The sequence below is a fragment of the Sarcophilus harrisii genome, chromosome 3 (assembly GCF_902635505.1).
Source record: "Sarcophilus harrisii chromosome 3, mSarHar1.11, whole genome shotgun sequence".
Classification (NCBI taxonomy): domain Eukaryota; kingdom Metazoa; phylum Chordata; class Mammalia; order Dasyuromorphia; family Dasyuridae; genus Sarcophilus; species Sarcophilus harrisii.
This window is the reverse complement of record NC_045428.1, coordinates 274,573,719-274,594,828: the sequence shown is the minus strand read 5'-3', so window position 1 is coordinate 274,594,828 and position 21,110 is coordinate 274,573,719. Positions and strand designations below refer to the sequence as shown.

At 34.9% G+C, this 21,110-nt stretch overlaps 1 protein-coding gene across 5 annotated transcripts in view; it reads right to left on the bottom strand.

Moving 5' to 3' along the window:
- The window catches only part of SH3KBP1 (SH3 domain containing kinase binding protein 1), a 453,585-nt gene that overhangs the window by 349,367 nt on the left and 83,108 nt on the right, over window positions 1-21,110 (bottom strand). The window contains exon 1 of one of the 5 annotated variants that reach the window (XM_031959533.1): window positions 14,319-14,543. The exons of the other annotated variants lie outside the window; for them this stretch is intronic. Within the exon in view, the coding sequence (XP_031815393.1) occupies window positions 14,319-14,321 (3 nt within the window). The 5' untranslated portion in view covers window positions 14,322-14,543. Of the gene's footprint in view, window positions 1-14,318; window positions 14,544-21,110 lie in introns of those variants that run through there. 5 annotated transcript variants of the gene reach the window in all.

The window sequence follows — 21,110 nt, the reverse complement described above, 5'->3', positions numbered from 1 at the left end:
CCATATGACCCTTTAAAAGTTACCTAATCTCTCAGTGGCCCAGGAACTCTCTACAAAAGAAATACTTGTCCTCTGAAGGTCCAGTGCCTAGTTGAAAAGATAAGACATCTATGTATAAAATATAAATGTACTTTCTAATAATACCAAGTAGTCTAAAATTAACTATTACAACAAATGGGAAAATAAAATAAATGCTGTGGGAGTTCTTTGAATGGGGAAACTAATAAAGACCAAATCAAAGCCTCAATGAAGTGGGTCAAGCTTGAACAAACTTGAACAAGCTATCAGGTACAAATTGGATAACTAAAACAGAAGGCAAAGGGAATAATTTAGGAATAAGCCGAGCATGTTAAGCATTAATCTACCTGAAGCAAAGAGTTAAGACAAAAATTAGTGATAGCTACAAGCTGGAAAGGTAGATTTGGCCTTGATCTTTCAGGTAAAAGGTGGGAAACTTCCTGAGCAGGTCAATAGCATGATAAATGTGGTTTCTGAAGATTAATCTGACAGCATTGTCCAGTATAGACTCTGACAAGAGAAGGATTGAAGAAAGAGAGACAGACCTATGTCTATAATTCAGATGGGGGATGAGTAGCATATGAATCAGAAAGATGCCAGTGAGAATAAAGAGGGAGTAATACATACAAAGATATTTTTCATTTAAACACTTCTGATAGAGTGGTTACAGATTACTCGGGAGTGAGGGAGGGAAAGCAGAACCTTCATCTTTAATTTTAATAAAGACACAATGAATTTATTCTATTTTATTCTATGCCAAATTAATTAACTGATGCTGAAGTTTTTCACAAATAATTCTATCACCCTTTTAATTCAACAAAATACTGTCTAAAGTCTTATTTTAGCTGCAAAAATCCCCCAAAATTGGGAGAGAGCAATTAGACTACCTTTACAGCTGAGGAAACATCCCAATCACACAACTACTTATTGACAGAACCAGGGCTAGAACCCAAGTGGTCTAAATCTTACTCTGTGGCTCCTTTCACAAGACCACTATGACACCAAACCACAGGGCCAAATAGCCTTGAGTTTTTCATCTACTTCAAGCCATACTTAACCACAAAAAACATAAAACAATTCAGAAAATCTGAAGAGAGTCAAATGCCTTAATAAAGTGAATGAAAATGTGAAAAAAAAGTAAGCCTTACATAAAAATATCTAATACAACTAGAATGATGAGAACAATCCATCTATATATTTATTTTAAAAAAAGTTTCTTTCAAGAACAGAACTCCTTTAAAAAAAAAAAAAACTCTACAAAATATAGTAAAAATTAACTATGTGACTCAAATATTTTAACCATCCCTGACAGAAACAGATATTCAAAATCAGAAAAATTTGGACCACTTCTAGAAGATATCTTTCATTCCTAAATCTTATTAACTTTCTATACCAATAAAGCTTTTGGTGAGGTGTAGTTATGATCCTTTCAAAATTCATAATTCTAATACTAATAATCAAGAGTATGTGTACTTAATTCCTCTTATTTAATATTTCACAAAGGTCACTTCTTTCATTAAATATCAAATAGAATTTCTGGGAGGGTCTTGGGAAAGCTGTAATACTGCTCTAAGACACCATAAATTTCAGTCTCCGTCTATTATAATCCCAAAAGAAAGAGAAAACAATGCTTGCGTTTTTGTTTTCTTTCTTGGGCTTTTTTTTTTTTACCTTCTTTCTAGATGTGATATTTCTTGTGCAGCAAGCTAACTGTATAACTATGTATACATATATTGTATTTAACATACACTTTAACATATTTAACATATATTGGACTACCTGCTATCTAAGGGAGGGGATGCAGGGAAGGAGGAGAAAAGTTGGAACAGAAGGTTTTGCAAGGGTCAGTGTTGAAAAATTACCCATGCATATGTTTGGTAAATAAAAAGATATAATAATAATAAAAAAGAAAGAAAACAAAACAGAAAAAAGACTCAAGATCTGAAATACGCAAAAACTTATTTTGAAATCAGAGCATATGAAAATAAAAAACATGTGATAAATGTATTTTTCTTGCACCAACAATAACAATTTGAGAATTATTTTTAAAAAACGAAAATCATAGACAAATAGGATAAGGGTGGAAAGGTAGTGAGAATAGTTTCCTAGAATACAATGAATTATATAACACTTACTATATGAAATCTCCAATGAATGAATTCTCCCTCCAAACATTCATTATTTATTATAATTAGTAATTACATGTAAATGAACAACAATAATAGCTTAATGAAACTATTTGATCTTTCCTTTTTAATTCAAATCACTTAATGACATATTAAATAAATTATGGTCTATTAAAAATTAAACACTCCAACATTTCAGATTATCCATGAAAGCATATATTCATTTCCAGTTAATTGAACAAATATTTATTTAATATTTACTATGGGCCTAGAATATAATACCATTCGAAACCTAGAGAAATCTAATCTTCTATGGACCTTAACTGTTATATCACTTTTCTGCCAAATAATAGCTACTTGGATTTTCAAATGAATTTGTGATGTAATTGATTCTAGTTTTTCAAGTTACAGTCTCCACACCTGATTCCTCATGGGTGTCTCTCTTCTCTGCCCTCCCAAAAGTCCACCGTTCACCTTGTCAGAGGTCCTTCCTCCACTTCAAGAGGGCACTGGTGGAGCACTCTGCCTACCTACCTGTCATCTAAGTCTTGGACCAGCCCACCTTTTCCTTCTGTCACATCATTCTCTGATGACATCCTCTGGAGTTCCTCATTAGTTAGGTGTTGCAGACTGTCCATGAGTACCAAACTCCGTTCTATTACCCCCTGTGTGTCATCTTTGGTTCTTCAGCAGGAGTGTTATCTCAGACCTCCCTGCCATACAGCAACCCTAGTACCATTTCTGTATTGGAAAAGGGGACCTCTGTTTTTATAAGAAGATCCAGAGGTTGGTGAAAGTGCTTTGCAATTTCCCAAAAGGAACCTACCCTTCTGTTCAATAATAAACCTAACTCACTGCTCACCTGTTTTGTTGGTCCCCTACAGACATACTGTTGGATCAGGTCAGTGGGGTGTCTTTCCTCTCTCCTCTTTCCCTTCATCTCCCTCCCTCCCTCCTTTCCTCCTCTTTCCCTTTCCGTCTCTCTCTCTCTATCTCTGTCTTTCTCTGTGTTTCTCTCTGATTCTTACTGTTTCTGTCTCTGACTCTCTGTCTCTCTCCCTCTTTCCTACACACACAGAGACACATACACATACATACATACACACATACACACACACACACATACCGAAGCCATTTGATAAAAACTCTTTCTCTTCTTTTTTTTTTTTTTTTCCTTTCTTTTCTCTTCTCTTCACAGCTCATATCACCCAGATGCCTTCTGTACCTATCTCCTCCCTCACAGCGGTCTTACAAGAAGAGGTATTTCTTGCGAAAACAAATTCCTCTACCTGAAGAAGCCTTTCCATTCCATTCTGCTTTCCCCACACATTGCACATTCTATCATCCCCCTTCTTTGACTTATCTTCAAGTTCTCCCTGTCTATTGGCTGCTTCCTTAAATTCTACAAATATACCCATGTTAACTCTCATCATCAAAAATCTCTCACTTGATCCCTCCCATCCCTGCACATCTTCCCAATATTCTTCTTCTTTTAATAGGTAAAATCCACATACACAGATACACAAAAGCACTTAAATTCCAATGGCTCACTATCACCTCCGAGATCAATTATAAAATTCTGTTTGATATTCAAAGCCCTTCTTACCATACCATCTTATACCTTATATTCCCCCCACAACCTCTACAAGCCATCGATAATAATCTTGATTTCCTTTAAGCAAGATACTCCACCTTCCAAATCCAGATTATTTTCACTAGCTGTTCCACATTCCTAGAATGTCCTCCCTCTCATCTTTGTCTCCTGTTTCCCTTGCTTTCCTTCAATTGCTGGCTAAAATCTCACCTTATATAGAAAGCCTTTCTTAATCCTCTTAACTCTAGTGTTTTCCTCTGTTGATTATTACTAATTTGGACTATATGTAATTGGTTTGCATATAGTTGTTTGTTTGCAAGCTGTCTATGCCTTTAGATTCTGAGCTTCTTAAGAGAAGAAACTGTCCTTTACCCTTCTTTATATATCTAACACTTAGTACAGTGACAGGTATACAGTAGGCACTTAATAGATATTTAAAGATTGACTGACTGTTCTCTTTGTTGCCATCTCTACTTCTATCAGCAACTCAGAGACTGTGATATTACAGTCTAAATAAATAGTTCTATATTCTTAATGATAAAATACTTATACAAATTTTGAAAATCTTTTCCAGTTTTCTTCTGGGTGCAGTCTTCTTTAAGTTTTCATCTCTGAATGCCCTTTGTATGACTTTGCTTAGTTAGATATCTTTCAGAGATTTTTTTGCACTGCTACTCTCTGCTTTATGAGATGAGACTGCTCATAATCATCTATCATTTTTCCTCATAAAATTTTACAAATGGATTTGTATTCTAACCTGTTGTTGCCCTTAGTGGTCATCTTCCCCTATTTTGCAAGTCAAACATTTGCTGACTCAGTGCTTCCTGGGCTCTTTTGCTATTCTTTTTATGGTAATTAGTGTAAATTAGTTTAACTTCTAGAAATTGTAGTCTCTTGAAATTAATGTTTGTTGTCCATTTCCCAGTTTAAAATTTTACAATAGCTTAATTAAATAATTCAGGGTAAAAACTAAATGGTAGGTCATATATATACGTAATTACTATACTTTCTTTATACCATATATTAGCCTCTCTCATTTATTTTTCCTTCTGAATCATATTTTTTCATATATTTTTCCCATTTTCACCTTTTCTCTGAAGTCCCCAAGAATCAGAATATATATTTATTTGATTTGAAGGGTTACAATAAGTTCTTTATAAAATCCTTCACTATTTCATTCTCAGCAACTAATATTGATGCATACCTGTAGCTACTTATTAGGTAGACTTGCAAATACTTATAATTAGGACTGCAATACATGATGACCAAATATCCACTAACATAATATTTCTTGTATCATTGGGGAATATAATAAAGCCTATGGTACCAACTCCTTCAACTATCCTATTTAATTGCTATTTTCTTCCTTCTTCTGATTTAATTGATAAGATTAATGTCAAAATGACAAGAATGACAAGATTAATACAATTTAGTTCCTCTAATAACATGGATCATTGGACAAGGATTTTCATATTTGGAAAACAGATGATCAAAGTTCATTAATGATTTAAATTTTGTGGAATACTCAGAAATTTCTGCTTCCTTTATTCCAATTTTGCCATTTTCACTGCAGAAAAACAGAAGGTGGCCACAGAGAAGTGAGAACCATTTTAAATTTTTCCTTGTTTCATGAGTTGCTGCTGCCAAAAAAGTTTCATCACCAGATGGTCAACCTAATGGTGATATATCTCTCAGTGATCAGCAAAGTTTGTCTTTGAAAAACAGATTCAGTCTGTTCCCAGGACCATATTCAAAGCTTTTTTTTTTTTTTGCATGATAGAAGAGGCTGTTCAATGAACGAGATACTCCATCTCTACACTCCTGGCATTTTTTTCTGGATGTACTTCATTCCTGGAATCCTCTTCCTCTTCTGTTCCACCCACTAACCTCCCTGGTTTCATTTGATCTCCAACTAAAATTCCATCTTTTACTGAAAGCCTCTCTTAATCCCAATTGCATTCCTTCTGTTAATGGTTTCCTATTTATTCTATATACAGCTTAATTTGTATATATTTGTTTGCATGCTGTCTCTCCAACTAGATTTTAAGCTTTTAGAAAGCATCTTTTGACTCTTTGTATCCCAGGCACTTAGCAAAGTATCTATCACAAAGGAGGTATTTAATAAATGTTTGTTGATTAACTAATTTCCAGCATCATAGAACATAATCTAGTTTGCACTCTGCTGCAAAGCCAGCAGAAAGAATAGAGGGCAGGGTGGTCAACTTCTTATCACAATGGTTGTGGAAGAAATGATAGATGATGTAGTTGTATGCTATCAAAAAATATTGTACTGTCTACATGGTATTTTATAAATATAAATACGCTCCTAAAGAAGAATCTTTGAATAAAACTAAATTAAAGATTACTTAGAACAGGCTCCCATTTTAAAGCTGAGAAAATGAAAGTGCAAAAGGTTGATGTTTACTTAAAATCACACTTGTGGGTAGTAGTGTAGTCCAGATCTTGCGCTTTCCATAATTACCAAGAATGTTACCAGAAGCTATTTCTAAATATCTTGCCCTCTTCAAAAGAAAGGTTCTGTTTAGGTGCCAGGAGTCTTTTGTTCCATATTTACTTCACAGTAAGACCTTCCAAAGCTCTTCCTTTAAACTTAGAATCTGAAGGGAATGGATTGATAAGTCTTCATTTCAGAGGCACACAGAGGAAAAGTATAGGCTTACACAAGTGCAAATGTCGATCATACTCACTGTTTGAATTTAGAGCAAGAATTTTCAATAAAATTTTCAATAAAAACTCAGGGACAATAAAAACTCATGCTACTTTTTGGCTAATAAATAGCAGCTGTAAGATCCTAGACATGGCTTATTGTGTTGGTTTTAATTAATTTATTTAACAAACAGTAGGGTGAGGGGACAGTTTTGATACAACTAGTAGTAGAATAATACTTCCTATAAGCAAATACAGCAAGTCTTACTGGTATTGATAAAATATATATTTCAGGTTGATTTTATCTCCTTAATTCACAGGAATGTAAAAAGTACTTTAGAAATTAAGTCCATATTAGCAAATGCTATATAAACCCATATATGTCCTGGAAAACACATTCATTTCATTCCATTATCTTCACCTTCTTGGAATTCCAAGAAAACTATTGGCTAAATTTTTCTCACTCACAGAAAGATAATAGGATTTCCCCCTCCTTTATCTCAATTGAGGTTAAATTCTATTATCTCAAACCTATTTTCGAATTAGAAAACTAAACAGAAATAAAATATACTTTCTTTAATACAATCTATGAACTCAGAAAATCTGTCTGTAATTCCAGAAAAACTAAACTAAAACAGTGCAAACAAATTGTATTTCATAATTAATAATAATCAACAATAAATGCCACTTATGTAGTGTTTTAAGATTTCCAAAGCACTTTACAAATATTATCTCAATTGATCCTCACAATAATCCTATGATTTAGGTGCTATTATTTCCATTTTACAGATGAAGAAAGTGAATCTGTGAGAGGTTAAATGACTTGCTCAGAGTTACCTTGCAAGTAACTGACTAAGGTAACTATATTATCTAGCTGCCTATTAAAACAATAAGGGAAAACAAGGATTTTTCTCCAGCACAAATGCTAAAGAAAGAAAAATATGACATATGTTTTATTATTTCTGTGGCAGATTTTAAAAATATATTTTACCCACCACTCCTAATAATGGAAAAATATTAACTAAAGGAAATAATTAGGTTAAAAAAAAGTTTACCAAATTTAAAATCTAAACAATTCCTTGGATCCAAAAATTTATTCCTAGAAAGGACATCATCTCCTCCTAAACAAGCCTATATAGGTGGGTTGACTTGCCTGTGGTCACAAAAGGTAGTAAGGTCCAACCCAGCTTAACCCTCCATCTCCTTCACTATATACCAGTACTGACTAAAATTAAAATCCAGATAATGACCTTAACTCTTTGGCATCTGAAATACTTCAACCAATGAATGAGCTATATCAATGAGCTATATTTCTTAGTCCAAAGATCCATCATTTATTCCACTATATTACAAAATCTCAAAGACGTCATATATTCCTTTAATGCCTCTTCTATTCAACAAAATTCATCCACAGCATAGTGTTTACTCTGTGCTGCAAACTTGGAAAGAGCCATTTCCTGTTATTGGAGACATTGCATTTTCTCCCATGCAAAAATACATCAGCCTGAATGAACTATACACTTGGCATGTGTTTTTTGGATTGAAATACTTACAATGTGGTTAAAACTCTCCAAGAGCACCACTCATATGAATAATCTTTTAGAGCTTTACAGCCTAAAAAAAAAAAAGGAAAGGAGGGGGCTGAAAGCTTTGGGGGTTTTGGTTTAAGTAACCAATTATAGTCATTTTCCACTTCTTGACCATATTGGGAAGTAATAATCTCCAGAAAAGGTCACCTAAAAGAAAACCTGTTAGTTGAAAAAAGAGGAAGACAAGAAAGAAAAAGACAAGAAAGGAAGAAAGCAAGAAAGAGAAAGAGGGGGAGTGGGGAGGGAGGGAGGAAGAAAAAAAGGAGGGAGGAAGAACTTAGGGTACCACAATTCAGCACAACCTGGTAAACTTCACAACTTTATACATTGAATTGCTGGTGTAACCACTACCTTCAAATGGACTGATTTGATGTAAAAACCTTTATTCTCCCTATTGCTAATGCCTTGCCACTGTGACTTATTCTCTAGATACCATCTATCAATTGACACATATTAATAGCTTATGTGTTAGAATCCTTACTTTCAATGAGCTTACAACAATTTGGGAAATGTCTTTGGGAGCAAAAATCAAAAGAATCATAATGACTTGAGAAATCTTCAGGTCAAAGTTCATGGGACCATAGTATCTAAAGATGAAAGGGATGTTATCTTATCCAATCCATTTATTTTACAGAGAAGAAAACTAAAGCCCAGAAAGAATGATCATCTTGCCCAAGGTCACACAGAAACAAAGGAGTAGGACCAGGATGAGTCACTAAAGAAAGAATCTATGCAAATATCACTAAAATACTACATTAAAGTATTTTTTGAAACTGACCCCATGTTGGGAAACAATTTACCAATACCAAAATACCATAATATTTTTTTTCAAAGTCTTAACATACATTTATTCAATGCCATAGAAGTAAATGTTTCTATCATTTAAAATGAATTCATTTGCCAATCAGATTTCTTACATAAAATTCACAATGATAATATTTTTCCCTTTATCTTTTTCTCCAGGAACACACAAAAATCTCTGAAGTATCTAAATTAGTGCCAAGGTCAAATCTAGGACTATCACAAAACCTGTGTTAGAAGGAAGGAAGGTAGAAAGGAGGAAAAAAAGGGAAGAAGGAAGGAAGGGAGGAAAGGAAGAAGGGAGGAAGGGTGAAAAAAGGAAGGAAGGAAGGAAGGAAGGAAGGAAGGAAGGAAGGAAGGAAGGAAGTTACCAAATTAGTGTAATAGCATGAGACATTCTATGAAAATAGAATTCAAATGTCATCAGCCTAGTCATATTTTTAAAATATGTAGTGTTCATTTTTCATTATTTTCATTTGGATTTTTGTCTTGCTAATGTTGGATGCTAAAACCTATGAAGCTTTTTTTTTCAGATCTATAATTCATGCACTTTTAAAAACACAAATAAAATAGAAACAGATATCACAAGATTCCATTATTTTAAGTCACCAATATCAAAAACAGCTAATAATAATGAATCATAATTTAGGATTAATAATGAGCAATTTGTCATATCTGTTTTCCTGAGTCATCAGACTTGCCCCACATCCTGTAACTGAATATCAACAGTTTTAATGTTAAGTGAATCCATTATAGATGATGCTGACACTAACTGGAAATAAGCTTGCCTACTCTAGCCTCTCCTTACTATACTATTTCTAAGAGTGAAACACATTGTTTTGAGAGGAGTAAGATTGAATTGATTCCTACAGTTGCTTGAGTTCTTACAGACAAAAATGGTACTTTTTAATTTTATTTTGGGTAAATGATTTGAGTTGATTATTTTTCTGCCCATTATTATAGTTTTACATTCAATAAGAAAATACAACCTGGAGAAAACTCCTCCCCATCTCTCTTGCTTCTTCTTTAGTATATTCTAACTCAAGTGAAGTACCATTTGTTAAAGGCCTACCTAATGTGTGCCCAGCATGGGAATGGACTTCCAGAAAAACATAAAATTTAAATAAAATATCTTTCCCTGCCCTCCATCAACTTTAGCAATGGAAGGCAACAATGGAAAGAAATAGAATTGGAACCAGAGATTTAAAGAAGAGAAAACACACAAAATTAGATTCAAGCATATAAATCTATCCTCTCTAACAATCCTCCTTCATAGCATAAAATACGGGAAGTATTGCACATCTTGGCTCCTAAAGAAATATTCACCAAAAGGAGAAACTTTACATTTTATAAGCACTAGCTGCCAAAGATGAGGAGAAAGAAATTTGTCTGGCAGTGATAGCTTGCTGGACCTAGAATCAAGATCTGAGTTTGAATACTGCCTCAGAAAGTTACTACATGTGTGACTCTGGACAAATAAATAATCTAACTTCTCTCACTTTAGTTTCTTCTTCTATAAAATACAGATAATAATAGCAACTATCTCACAGGGGTGTTGTGAGGTGCTTTGCAATTGAATTTTATAACTCCCAAGTTACAGATATAAAATTGATAATCTGTTCATAGTGGTAAATGATTTTTCCCATTCCTATCTCATCACCTACAATATATTTTTAAGACAAAAGAAAAGGGTATCATTGATTTCCCAGATAAAATTCCATTGCATATAGAAGACTAGGTTCTTGGCTTGACTCTGTCACTAAAAAAAAAAAAAAGGCTGGGTCCTCAAACTACGGCCTGCGGGCCAGATGCAGCAGCTGAGGACGTTTATCCCCCTCACCCAGAGCTATGAAGTTTCTTTATTTAAAAGCCCACAAAACAAAGTTTTTGTTTTTACTACAGTCCGGCCCTCCAACAGTCTGTCCCTCAGGACAGTGAACTGGCCCCCTATTTAAAAAGTTTGAGGACCCCTGAATTCTAGAGGGTCTGGCTCCCTCTTCTGTAAAATGAGGAGAGTGTAACAGATTAGAGGTTCTTTTTATTCTGTTTTATTTTCAGTTCTGAGTTCTCTACTTCTCACCCATCCCCAACTCATTTAGGAAAAAAAAAAAAAAATTACAAATATATAGAGTCAAGCAAAATTTTCACATTAACTATGTTCCAAAAAATAAAGAAGGAAAGAAAAGAGGGAAGAAGAAGGAAAAAAGAAAAGTGGAAGCTTCAGTTTGAGTTCCTTCACTCTGTCTCCCGGTGGACAGAATGTTTCATCATGAGTCCACTGGGTTAGCTGTCATATCTTGGACTGGATGATCTTAACCTGGGATCTACAAACTTTTTTTTAATCTTTAATGTTTTAGTAATTATTTCAATATTAATAGTTTCTTTCATTATTTTATTTTTATTATATTCATTTAAAATTTAACTTAATTTTATTAATTTATTAATTTTGTGATTAATTTATTATTTGTTACATATAATCATATAGAAATTAATTAATTAAATTGAATTTAAATTTTAATTTTAATAACCTATTTTGAAAAAGCTTCCCTGGACTACCAAAATGACATCCATGATACATAAAACAAGAACAAAAAAAATCTCCAAGATCCCTTTCACAATTGCCATGATTCTAAAGAGGTATCTAGTTCCAAAATGTTTATAAAATTGAGTGTCTACTAAGCTAGATTAATTCATACATCTGAATACAATATTTATATTGTCTCTGGAATCATAATCATATTCATGGTTATTATTAGGCTATAGGAAGGAATCCCCAATTCTAAGTGATCTCTAAAGCCCCTTATAAGCTCTAAAAATTTTTTATCCTACTTGCCAAAAATTCATTTATGGGGTAGCTAGATGGCATAGTGGATAGATCACTAAGCCTACCTACATTCAAGAAGACTTCTTCATGAGTTCAAATTTGGCTTCACTATCTATGTGATACTGGGCAATTCACTTAAGAATATTTGAAGAAACTCGCAGTTTCCTCATCTGTAAAATGATCTGAAGAAGATGGCAAATCATTCCAATATCTTTGCCAAGGAAAACAATTGAACAATCGTGTCTGAGTCACTGCCCAAATGCCATTAGGGCAACCATCATTTGTTCCCCAATTCCCCAAATTATTAAGCTTATAGAGCCCTAAAATTTTTCAAGCTGCAAATGACCTTGGGTCCCATGCATCCTAACCCCTTCTTTTATAGCTAAGTGGGACTCAGAGAACTGAAATGGCTACCCGCCATTTGTATTCTCCCTTATGTATTTCCCATAGGCACAACAAATTCTACCTATCCAAAACAAAATTTATTCTAGTTTTCCTCTCCTGTAGTTCGCCTAACCTCCTAACCTTCTTAGCTCCTTCAAATCTCACAGAATTACGACCTAAAAATCACGCTGGGCTCTTCACTTTCACTCAATCCCAAAACTAATCAGTTATTGAATGGATGTCCATCAGTTGGAGAATGGTTGACTAAATTGTGGTATATGAAAAGTATGGAATATTACTGTTCTGTAAGAAATGACCAACAGGATAATTTAAAAAAAAAAAACTAATCAGTTATTTAGTCTTGGTCCTCCACATTTCTCACATCTGTCCCTTTCTCTACTAAAACCACTATCATCCTAGTTCAGGACATCATTTCCTCTTGCCACAATACTGCAATAGCCTATCGATGTATTCTATCTACCTCTTGTTTATACATAGTTGTTTGTCCCTAGAAAGCTTTCTTTGTATCACCAATGCTTAATGTAGTGCCTGGCACATAATGGAAAATTAATATTTATTTACTGATTCAATAATTAGTCTCCCTGTATCCAGTCTCTCTTCTTCTCCATTCCATTGCAATAATGGGAAGTTTCTTGAGCTAGGGAACAACACAGCCAAACTTGTGGTTTAAAAATATTAATTTACTCTCTATCTCAAGAAGCTTTCCATAACTACTAGGATCAAATACAAACTCTTCTACAATCCCCATTAGGGATTTCAAGTCAGTCAGCTTCTACTTAAGCAGGGCTATGTTTCTAAGCTGGATGTCCTGATTCTCACTCCAATGCTTTTCACTCTATACTAAGTTTAAGCAGATGTAGGGGTAGGGGGATATAGGCACTGGGCCAGGAGTTTCTAATGTAATCCTAATTCAACTCCTGCCACCTACAATCAAAATGTCCTATTACTCCTAGCTTCTTGTATTGAAACTAAGAATGCATTTTTCCTTCATTATAAATAATGCTATAAAAATAACTATAGTTAAAATTTCTTAGTACTGATATTTCAGACACATCTATTGACAAACATATTTTAAGACAAAGAAAATGTATTTAAAAGTAATAATAGCACTTTATATACAATGTTTCATTTGACCTTTGCAAGAGATAACTAGCACAAATATTATTACCACTTTATAGATGAGGAAACTGAAATTCATGAAAATTAGGGCATTTGCCTAAAGTCATATACCTAGAATAAACATGTTTGCACATACCTGTAATCCTATTACCAGAGAGTCCAAGATAGCTGGGATTAAGCCTGGGAGTTCTAAACTAAACCAGTGAGGGTCCATACTAATTCCAGAACATTAGGGATGAGCTCTCAGGAGGAGAGCCAAACCATCCCAGCTCAGAAACAGAGCAGGTTAAATAAATCTGCTGAGTTGATTGATTGTGGTAATGGACCCATGAGTGGCAATTGTATTTACAAGTATGGGTGGGTTAGGAACACTTATTTCCCCTCCACATAAAAAAAAAACAACTCACTATCTATCAAAAAGTACAGATGGTTTTATATACTAAGGTTTCCCAAGGTATATCAAAAAAGGAAAAATAGAAGAGAGTGAAAAATAACCATAGACTTATTCACATTTAAACAAAATCAGATAAGTACTATATATGTATTTATAACCAATAGGAATATATAGTAAGCAGAAATCATTTTCCCAAACTGAAACTAAATAGAGATTCATTCCCTGGCCTCTACAATAATTTGTTTTTCTGTTAAGTGTACTCTATCTGAAGTAAAACCTTGACTTTCCAAGGAATTTTATTAATTAAAACTTTTTTTAAAAGAAATTTTATTTTTTACATATTTAAAAAATGCATACTCCCAAATCATTTAGTACCTAAAGAGACATATTATAGAAGTTTTGAGGAAGTTCATATTTGCAAGGGTGCCATAGGTAGCTACACAATTATAAGTATACATTAAATTCAAGGCAAAATTTTGTGGCCAAAATCATTCTGAACTCCTTTTAAAAATTCCTTTTACTTGTTTAAAAATATCAATTTCCTAAAGAATCAATTCACAAAATTACTGTCTCCACAAGATAATAATTTTTCAGGACAAAAGCAAGTGGTAATTTAAAAGGCAGTAAGAAGAAACATTCTGAGAGAACAGCAAACTAACTCTGTTTTTGTTTCTGCATTCATTACAAAATCTAGTCTATCTTAGTGTTAAAGTACATAGGCTTTCAGTATGCAAAGCTCATTTCACATAGAGAGTAGAATAGGAAAGGTAACAATTCTTACCATAAGTAGTCTCACAAATATGCAAAATGGTGAACCACTTCTCCACTGAACTGTACTTTAAAAAGCTCAGACTCAAACTTTCCTTCTTTGAATGTGGCACTAAGATATGCAAATGAGCTACCCAACTCACCCCATCCTCTCCAAAAAGCAGCAGCAAGCAATAAAATCAAGCTAGCAAATGTGATTCTCAAGAATATTAATATTAAATTTCAGTTGTATTTTAGTTATCAAAGTATAGATTTACTTTAAAAACATACACTGATTTTTAATGAAAATGCATTTGTACTCATTTGTGTCTATAAGCAGGCAGAGAGGTACTACTCTTTCACACACAGTCAAGTATAACCGAAAAAAAGTCCACAAACATATTCTTTTTTACCCTCACCACAGCTTCCTGCTTTCTACATCTCCATTTGTGAGATGAAAAATAGAAAAGGTTCCAGCTCCTCCTGTATCTTCAAGTACAATGAAAAAAAAAAAAAAACTTATTTTGGTTTCTGTCACTCTACCCTCCCACATTTTCTTATTTTATAATGTAAAATTATGGACTGCTTACACGTCATGTACTTCAGTATAACTTTAAAAGGTTTTGTTGAGGGTTCAAGGGAATATGTATGTTTAAATGGTTGATTAAATAATCTAATAATTCCCTGACTCAGGAAAGTTATAATGTTCAGTGAAGAAAAATAACCAAGGATGAGGAAGGCAAGCTGTTTCTAAATTATCTCACTTCTACCATGATTCTCCCCAACTTTCTGCCACAACCACGCGTCACTGCCATGTTTCCTGCAGTGGGGCAGAATTGCCCACATTTCATGTCTGAAAAAGAATATTCACAATAATACACAGAAAAAGACAAGTACCCACCATGTTCATGCCCACATCATTCATTGAAAAGAATAGTTCTTCCTTACTCTAGGCTGCTTCATGAGGTACAGAAGGAAGAATTTGTAATGTACAAAAATTGAACACATTTGATGCTGATAAATGGTTATGTTTCTGTTACATGTTTACATCTATAACAGGAAGGAATAATGCCATGGAAAAAATGTTGGATATGGAGTTTCATATTTATTGTCTGTGTAACCTTTAGGCAAATTACTTGTCTCAGTTTCCTCAGCTATAAACTGAGGATCAAAGGGTCTCAAAGATCTTTCCCACTTTTAAATAAATTATCCTATAATGCTAAAAAGCAACTCTCAATCAGTGCTCATTAGTCATCTACCTTGAACAAGACATTATGCTAAGCCCTGAAGATGTAAAGACAAAAATCAAGCAATTCCTGTCTTCAAGGAGTTTGGTTCTAATGGGAGGAAACAGCACATACCAAAGAATTTCCATAACACATTCAAAATGAATATGAGATACTCTGAGGAGAGCATGTGCTAGTCACAGGGAAGATCAGGAAAGGTTTCATGTACAAAATGGTACTTTGAGTGGCTTTTTAAAGTAAATAAGGGATTCTGAGAGATGGGGGTATAGGGAGAAATATGAGGAACAACCAAAGTCAAGAGATGGAAGACAATATCATGTGGTGTTTTAACCAGTATGGCTAGCTTACAAAGTGGAAGTGGAAGAGTAATATTTAAGAAGATTGTAAAAATAGGAAAGATTGAGGTTGGGAAGAAATTTAAATAGAGGAGTTTATATGGATTCTAGAAGCAATAAAGAACCACTGAGGTTGTTAGGAGCAGTTAGGTAATGCACTAGGAAGAGCACTGGGAAAAGTCAGGAAAAGTCAAATTCAAATCCTACCTCAGACACTTTAAGCAAATCACATGATCAGACATGAAATTAAGGGAAATTACTGAGGCTGTGTAGTGGACAGATTAGAGCAGCGGTACACTGGGGGAAGGGGAAGATTTAAGAAGGGAATACCATATGGGAGACTACTACAATTATCCAGACCAGAGGTGATGAGAACAAAGATGGCAGTCATGTGAGCCAAAAAGAGGGGCATGAAGGCAAGAAATGATGAGAAGGTAGAGTCTGCAAGACTGGGCGATGATTGAGATTTGAGTTGAGGCACAAAGAATAATGCCAAAGTTGACTAATTAACTAACCTATGCCTGGCAACTACAGCAAGATTAAAATTCTTAAGAAATAGAGATACCATCCAGGCTAGGACTATACCAATTATAAGGTTGTTTCTTCTTTTTTTTCCTCGCTTCTAATTCACTCAGCCTGATGTATTAATCCTGAATTTGTTATTCTCTTTTTTCAGCGGTTCTAGTGCCTTCCCTCTATTATTTATTTATCCTATATATATAGTTTGCTTTGTATATATTTGTCTGAATGTTGTTTCCCTCATTAAACTGTAAGCTCTTCAATTTGATACCATGGCCAAAGGGCTATAAAACTGTGCCTAACTTCCTCATTAGCTTTTTGTATTTCCTTTTTGTACCTCTCTCGATTCTTTCTCTAATTTTTCCTCTCTCTTACTTGATTTTCAAAGTCCCTTTTGAGCTCTTTCCATGGCCAGATCCCAATTCTTGCTTTTCTTGGAGGCTTTGGATGTAGGAACTTTGACTTTGTTATCACCTTCTATGTGTTTTGATCTTCTTTGTCACCATAATAATTTTCAATGGTCAGAAACTTTTTTTTGTTTTCTGTTCATTTTCTTAGCCTATCACTCTGTTTTTAACTCTTTGTTAAAAGTAGAGCTCTATTTCCAGGGTGGAGGGGGCACTGTCCCTACTTCAGGGGTTTGTTTTCAAAAATCCTTCTAGGAATCTGATCACAAGCCCTCTTTTCTGCCCTGGAGCTGTTAGATATGCTCCCACCTCATTGTAGCTGTAAGATCTTGTGTGCTGTTGACTGGAGAGCTGCACTGGGACTGCACACCTGACTCCCACTCCATTGTCACAGACCCTTCTCTCCACTGAATTTCCGAGTCCTCTCTGGTGTCCTGGGCTGAGAGGTCCAGAAGCCTCCAGCACTGCTGCTGATTCAGAGGTCTTGCCTTGGTGATGCTGGGGTCTGGCTGGAGCTGGAACCAAGGCCAGGCTCATGCTGGGACTGAACACTGTCCCACTCTGGTTCCACAGCCTTTTTCTGTTGACCCATTAGGTCCTCTTTGGTGTTTCTGGGCTGAGAGCTCTGGAAGTCACCAGTACTGCCACTGACTCAGAGATGGGGCCTGGGCTAGGGCTAGGGCACCCTGGACTGGAACTGAATACTGGATTCCCACCCTGGAATAATAGACATTTTCTGCTGAGCTTCTAGATTGCCTTTGGCTGAAAAATGTTCTATTCCATTTCTTTAGGTCTTTGGGGGCTCTAAAATTTATTCAGTCATTATTTAAAGGAATTTAGAACAGTTTGGGAAAGAGGTTGGGCAAGTTCCTGCCTTTACTCTGCCACCTTGGCTCCATTCTTGTGCCATTTGACCCAGCAGTACCATTACAGGGTCTGTATCCCGAAGAAATCATAAAAGAGGGAAAAGGTCCCATATGTACAAAAATATTTATAGCAGCCCTTTTTGTAGTGGCAAGGAACTGGAAACAGAATGGATGTCCATCAGTTGGGAAATGGCTGCATAAGTTATGGTGTATGAATGAGATGGAATATTATTGTTCTATAAAAAATGATGAACAGTCTGATTTTAGAAAGACCTGGAAAGATTTACAGGAACCATTCAAGTGTTATAATAGAATATAAATTCTTTTAAGATCTGAGAACATTTTTGCCTCTGTATGAGTGCATTATATCTATGTTTTTGTTTTTACCAAGCCTGTGATTTCACCGGTACAGGGAACTTCCAATGATAAAATTCCCTCTATCTACAGGTATCATCAATCATTCTGAAATTTATGTCTCAGCTGCCTCCGCCACTGAGAAGTTCGGTGATTTATTTTCCTGAGGTCACACTGTCTGTTGTCAAGGATGAGACTTGAAGGGAAGTCTTCCTGACTCCCAGGCCAGCTCTCTACCAACTGCGGCACATTGTGTTTTATGAAATATGTCTAACACATAAAAGGCTCTTAATTAAATGCTTGTTGAATGAATGACTGATGGTGACAGAAACAAAAGAAAGAGGAAAGGGTAATCAGAGATCAAGGATGGCAGATTTCTGAATGATGATGATGATGATATCATTTATATAGCATTTTAAGACTTTACAAAGTTCTATACATGTACATAGCAGCTAGGTAGCACAATGGACAGAGAGCCAGGCCTGAAGTAAGGAAACCTATTTTCCTGAGTTAAAATCTGGCCTCAGACACTTACTAGCTGGGTGATCCTGGGCAAGTCACTTAATGCTATTTTATTTGTCTCGATTTCCTCATCAATAAAATAAACCATAAAAGGAAATAGTAAATCACTCCATTATCTTTGCCAAAAAAACTCCAAAAAAAGGTTGAGGGTGGAAGAGAAAAAACTCAGATTTTTGATAATTGGGCATAACATTGATATCAGCAAATAGACTTAAAGAAAGTCTAAAGAAAGACTAAGCTACTCCTTGAAGTAAGCAGTAAGGAGCACTGATTATCTTGACCTTTTGATCTTAATTGGGTCTTTTGTTACCTTTAGGTGGATTTTTCTTATATGCCCTTGGTTGAGGCCTCTGGTTGAATCGTTAGCTGAATTCTTAGCATTGATAAAATCATCATAACTCCACAATTACTTTATCCAGTCAGAAAAAAAGATATAATCCCAATCCCCAAAGTTATTTTCCCTGTACCCCCTTTTCCTTGCTAAAAACCCAATAGGGATTTAGTCAGCTATAATAAAATACTTGCCTCTTGATTTGGAGAAGGGCTAAACCTACCAATTCTTCTGAGACACCTTATCCCACCAGCCTGTAACCCTAATATACTTTCAGGGTCCAACATTCCTATACTCCAACATTTGGTGAACCCCCAACAGGGTCATAGTCATATACAACTGAACATACTCATGTCACCTTGCAACAAATGTGAGATCAATGTTATTACCCACATTTTATACATGAGGAAACTAAAGCAAACTTGCCCAGTTAGTTCTGAGACAGGATTTGATTTCGAGTTTTCCTGGTCACTGAGCCACTTAACATCCTGAAACTAGAGAACTAATCACCTTCAGGAAGCAAAGAAGGTTTATGATGATTTAGGAGTCAGTGACCGAAGATTCAGAAAATGGTGAAAGAAGAATGCTCTAGAGCTGGTAACAAAATTTCCCTGGATCAGCTCTATGGATGAGATGAAATCCCTAAACTATTCATTCAGCTCAGGAAGACTTAAGGCTCAGAGCTAAATCATTTACATGTGCTTTATCTGAGATTCCAACTATTAAGAGAAAACAGTGAACAAATGAATTGTCAATTATCAATGACCCATCTACAAAAGTTTCTTCAAATTTTTTTTTTTAAAAGCTGGATTTACATATACATACATACATTTATGCTTTACATTCTTTATCTCATTTAATTATAATAATCCTGTGAGACAGCATGGAATAGTATAAAGAAACCTGGATTTGGATTCTGCAGATTTGAGTTTAAATATCTGCTCTGCCACATGCTACCTGTAAGATCTTGGGCAATTCATTTAACCTCAGGAGCCTTCAATTTCATCCATAAAATGAGAGATTCAGACTAGATGATCTCTAAGGAGCTTTACAGCTCTAAATCCTATAATCTTATGATTCCCCCAAATCCCTTTTTACAAATACACAGATGTAGAGACAGCTAATAAGTATCAAAGGCAAGATTTAAAACAAGTCTTCCTAACATCAAGAGTATGTCTCTATCTACTACGTACACCATGCTGTCTATCCAAGACTAGAAAGGCCTGCCAGATAACAATTTTTTTCAGTGTTGAGTTTCACTCTTTTAAACTCTTTCACTCTTTAAAACAAATTCTATCTGATATATATTGTTAACCAGAAGTCCCAGTTAAATTCTGCACCACACTGATAATATTTCACTATAACACTGAACTACTAGGGTATGCTAAAGATTTGAGGGAGAAGAAGGGACGTCAGAGAAAAATTAAATTGTGTTCATTTATTTTTTTCAAGTACATCTTTAAAGGAATGAACTCCAAAATACAAAACATGAATTATTTTGTATGAACAAAAAATTGAATTTTTACACAGATTAAATTAGGATAAATATGAACATATAAAGTAGATTTGAAAGGGAAAAGACAATGGGGAGCCAATCAGTTTTTTGAGCAGAAACAGAGGTATTGAATTATTGAACAGAGGTATACATTAGGAATATCATTCAGAAAAAAATAAAAAATTTAAAAAAAGAGAAAATTACTCAGGCACCCATGTGAAGAACGGATCAAAAAAGAAGGATAAGATGACCAGATTTTTTGTTTTCTGTTTTTTTCGGGGACATTGCTGAAACATCTGAAGATATCTTTGGTTTGCAAGTTGGATTTCATTCTTAAGGACCATGCTTTAAACCCAAATCATTCTGACTCTTATTAACTAGCCAACAATAGGTCCCAGTTCCAGCCCAAGCACCAATTGGTCATTATTTGGGCCATGATTGACTCAGAGTGAATGGAAATAGCAATATTCATTCTTGCCAAACCTAGTGTTTCAAGTTTTTTTTCCTCCCTCCCTTCCCTACAACCTTTCCCATAGACAGCAAGTAATCCAATGTATATTAAACATGTTTTGCCTCAATTCTTAAGCAGACTTAATTGGTCTATGGCCACTGAACCCAGATGGCTCTGGAGGAAAAAGTGAGGATGGTGACTTTGCACAGTCTTTACTCACTTATATCCAACTCACTTGCTAGTTATGATATCCCTTCCCTGATGTGAGAGTCCTCTTTGAGAAGGAAGAACAAACAACA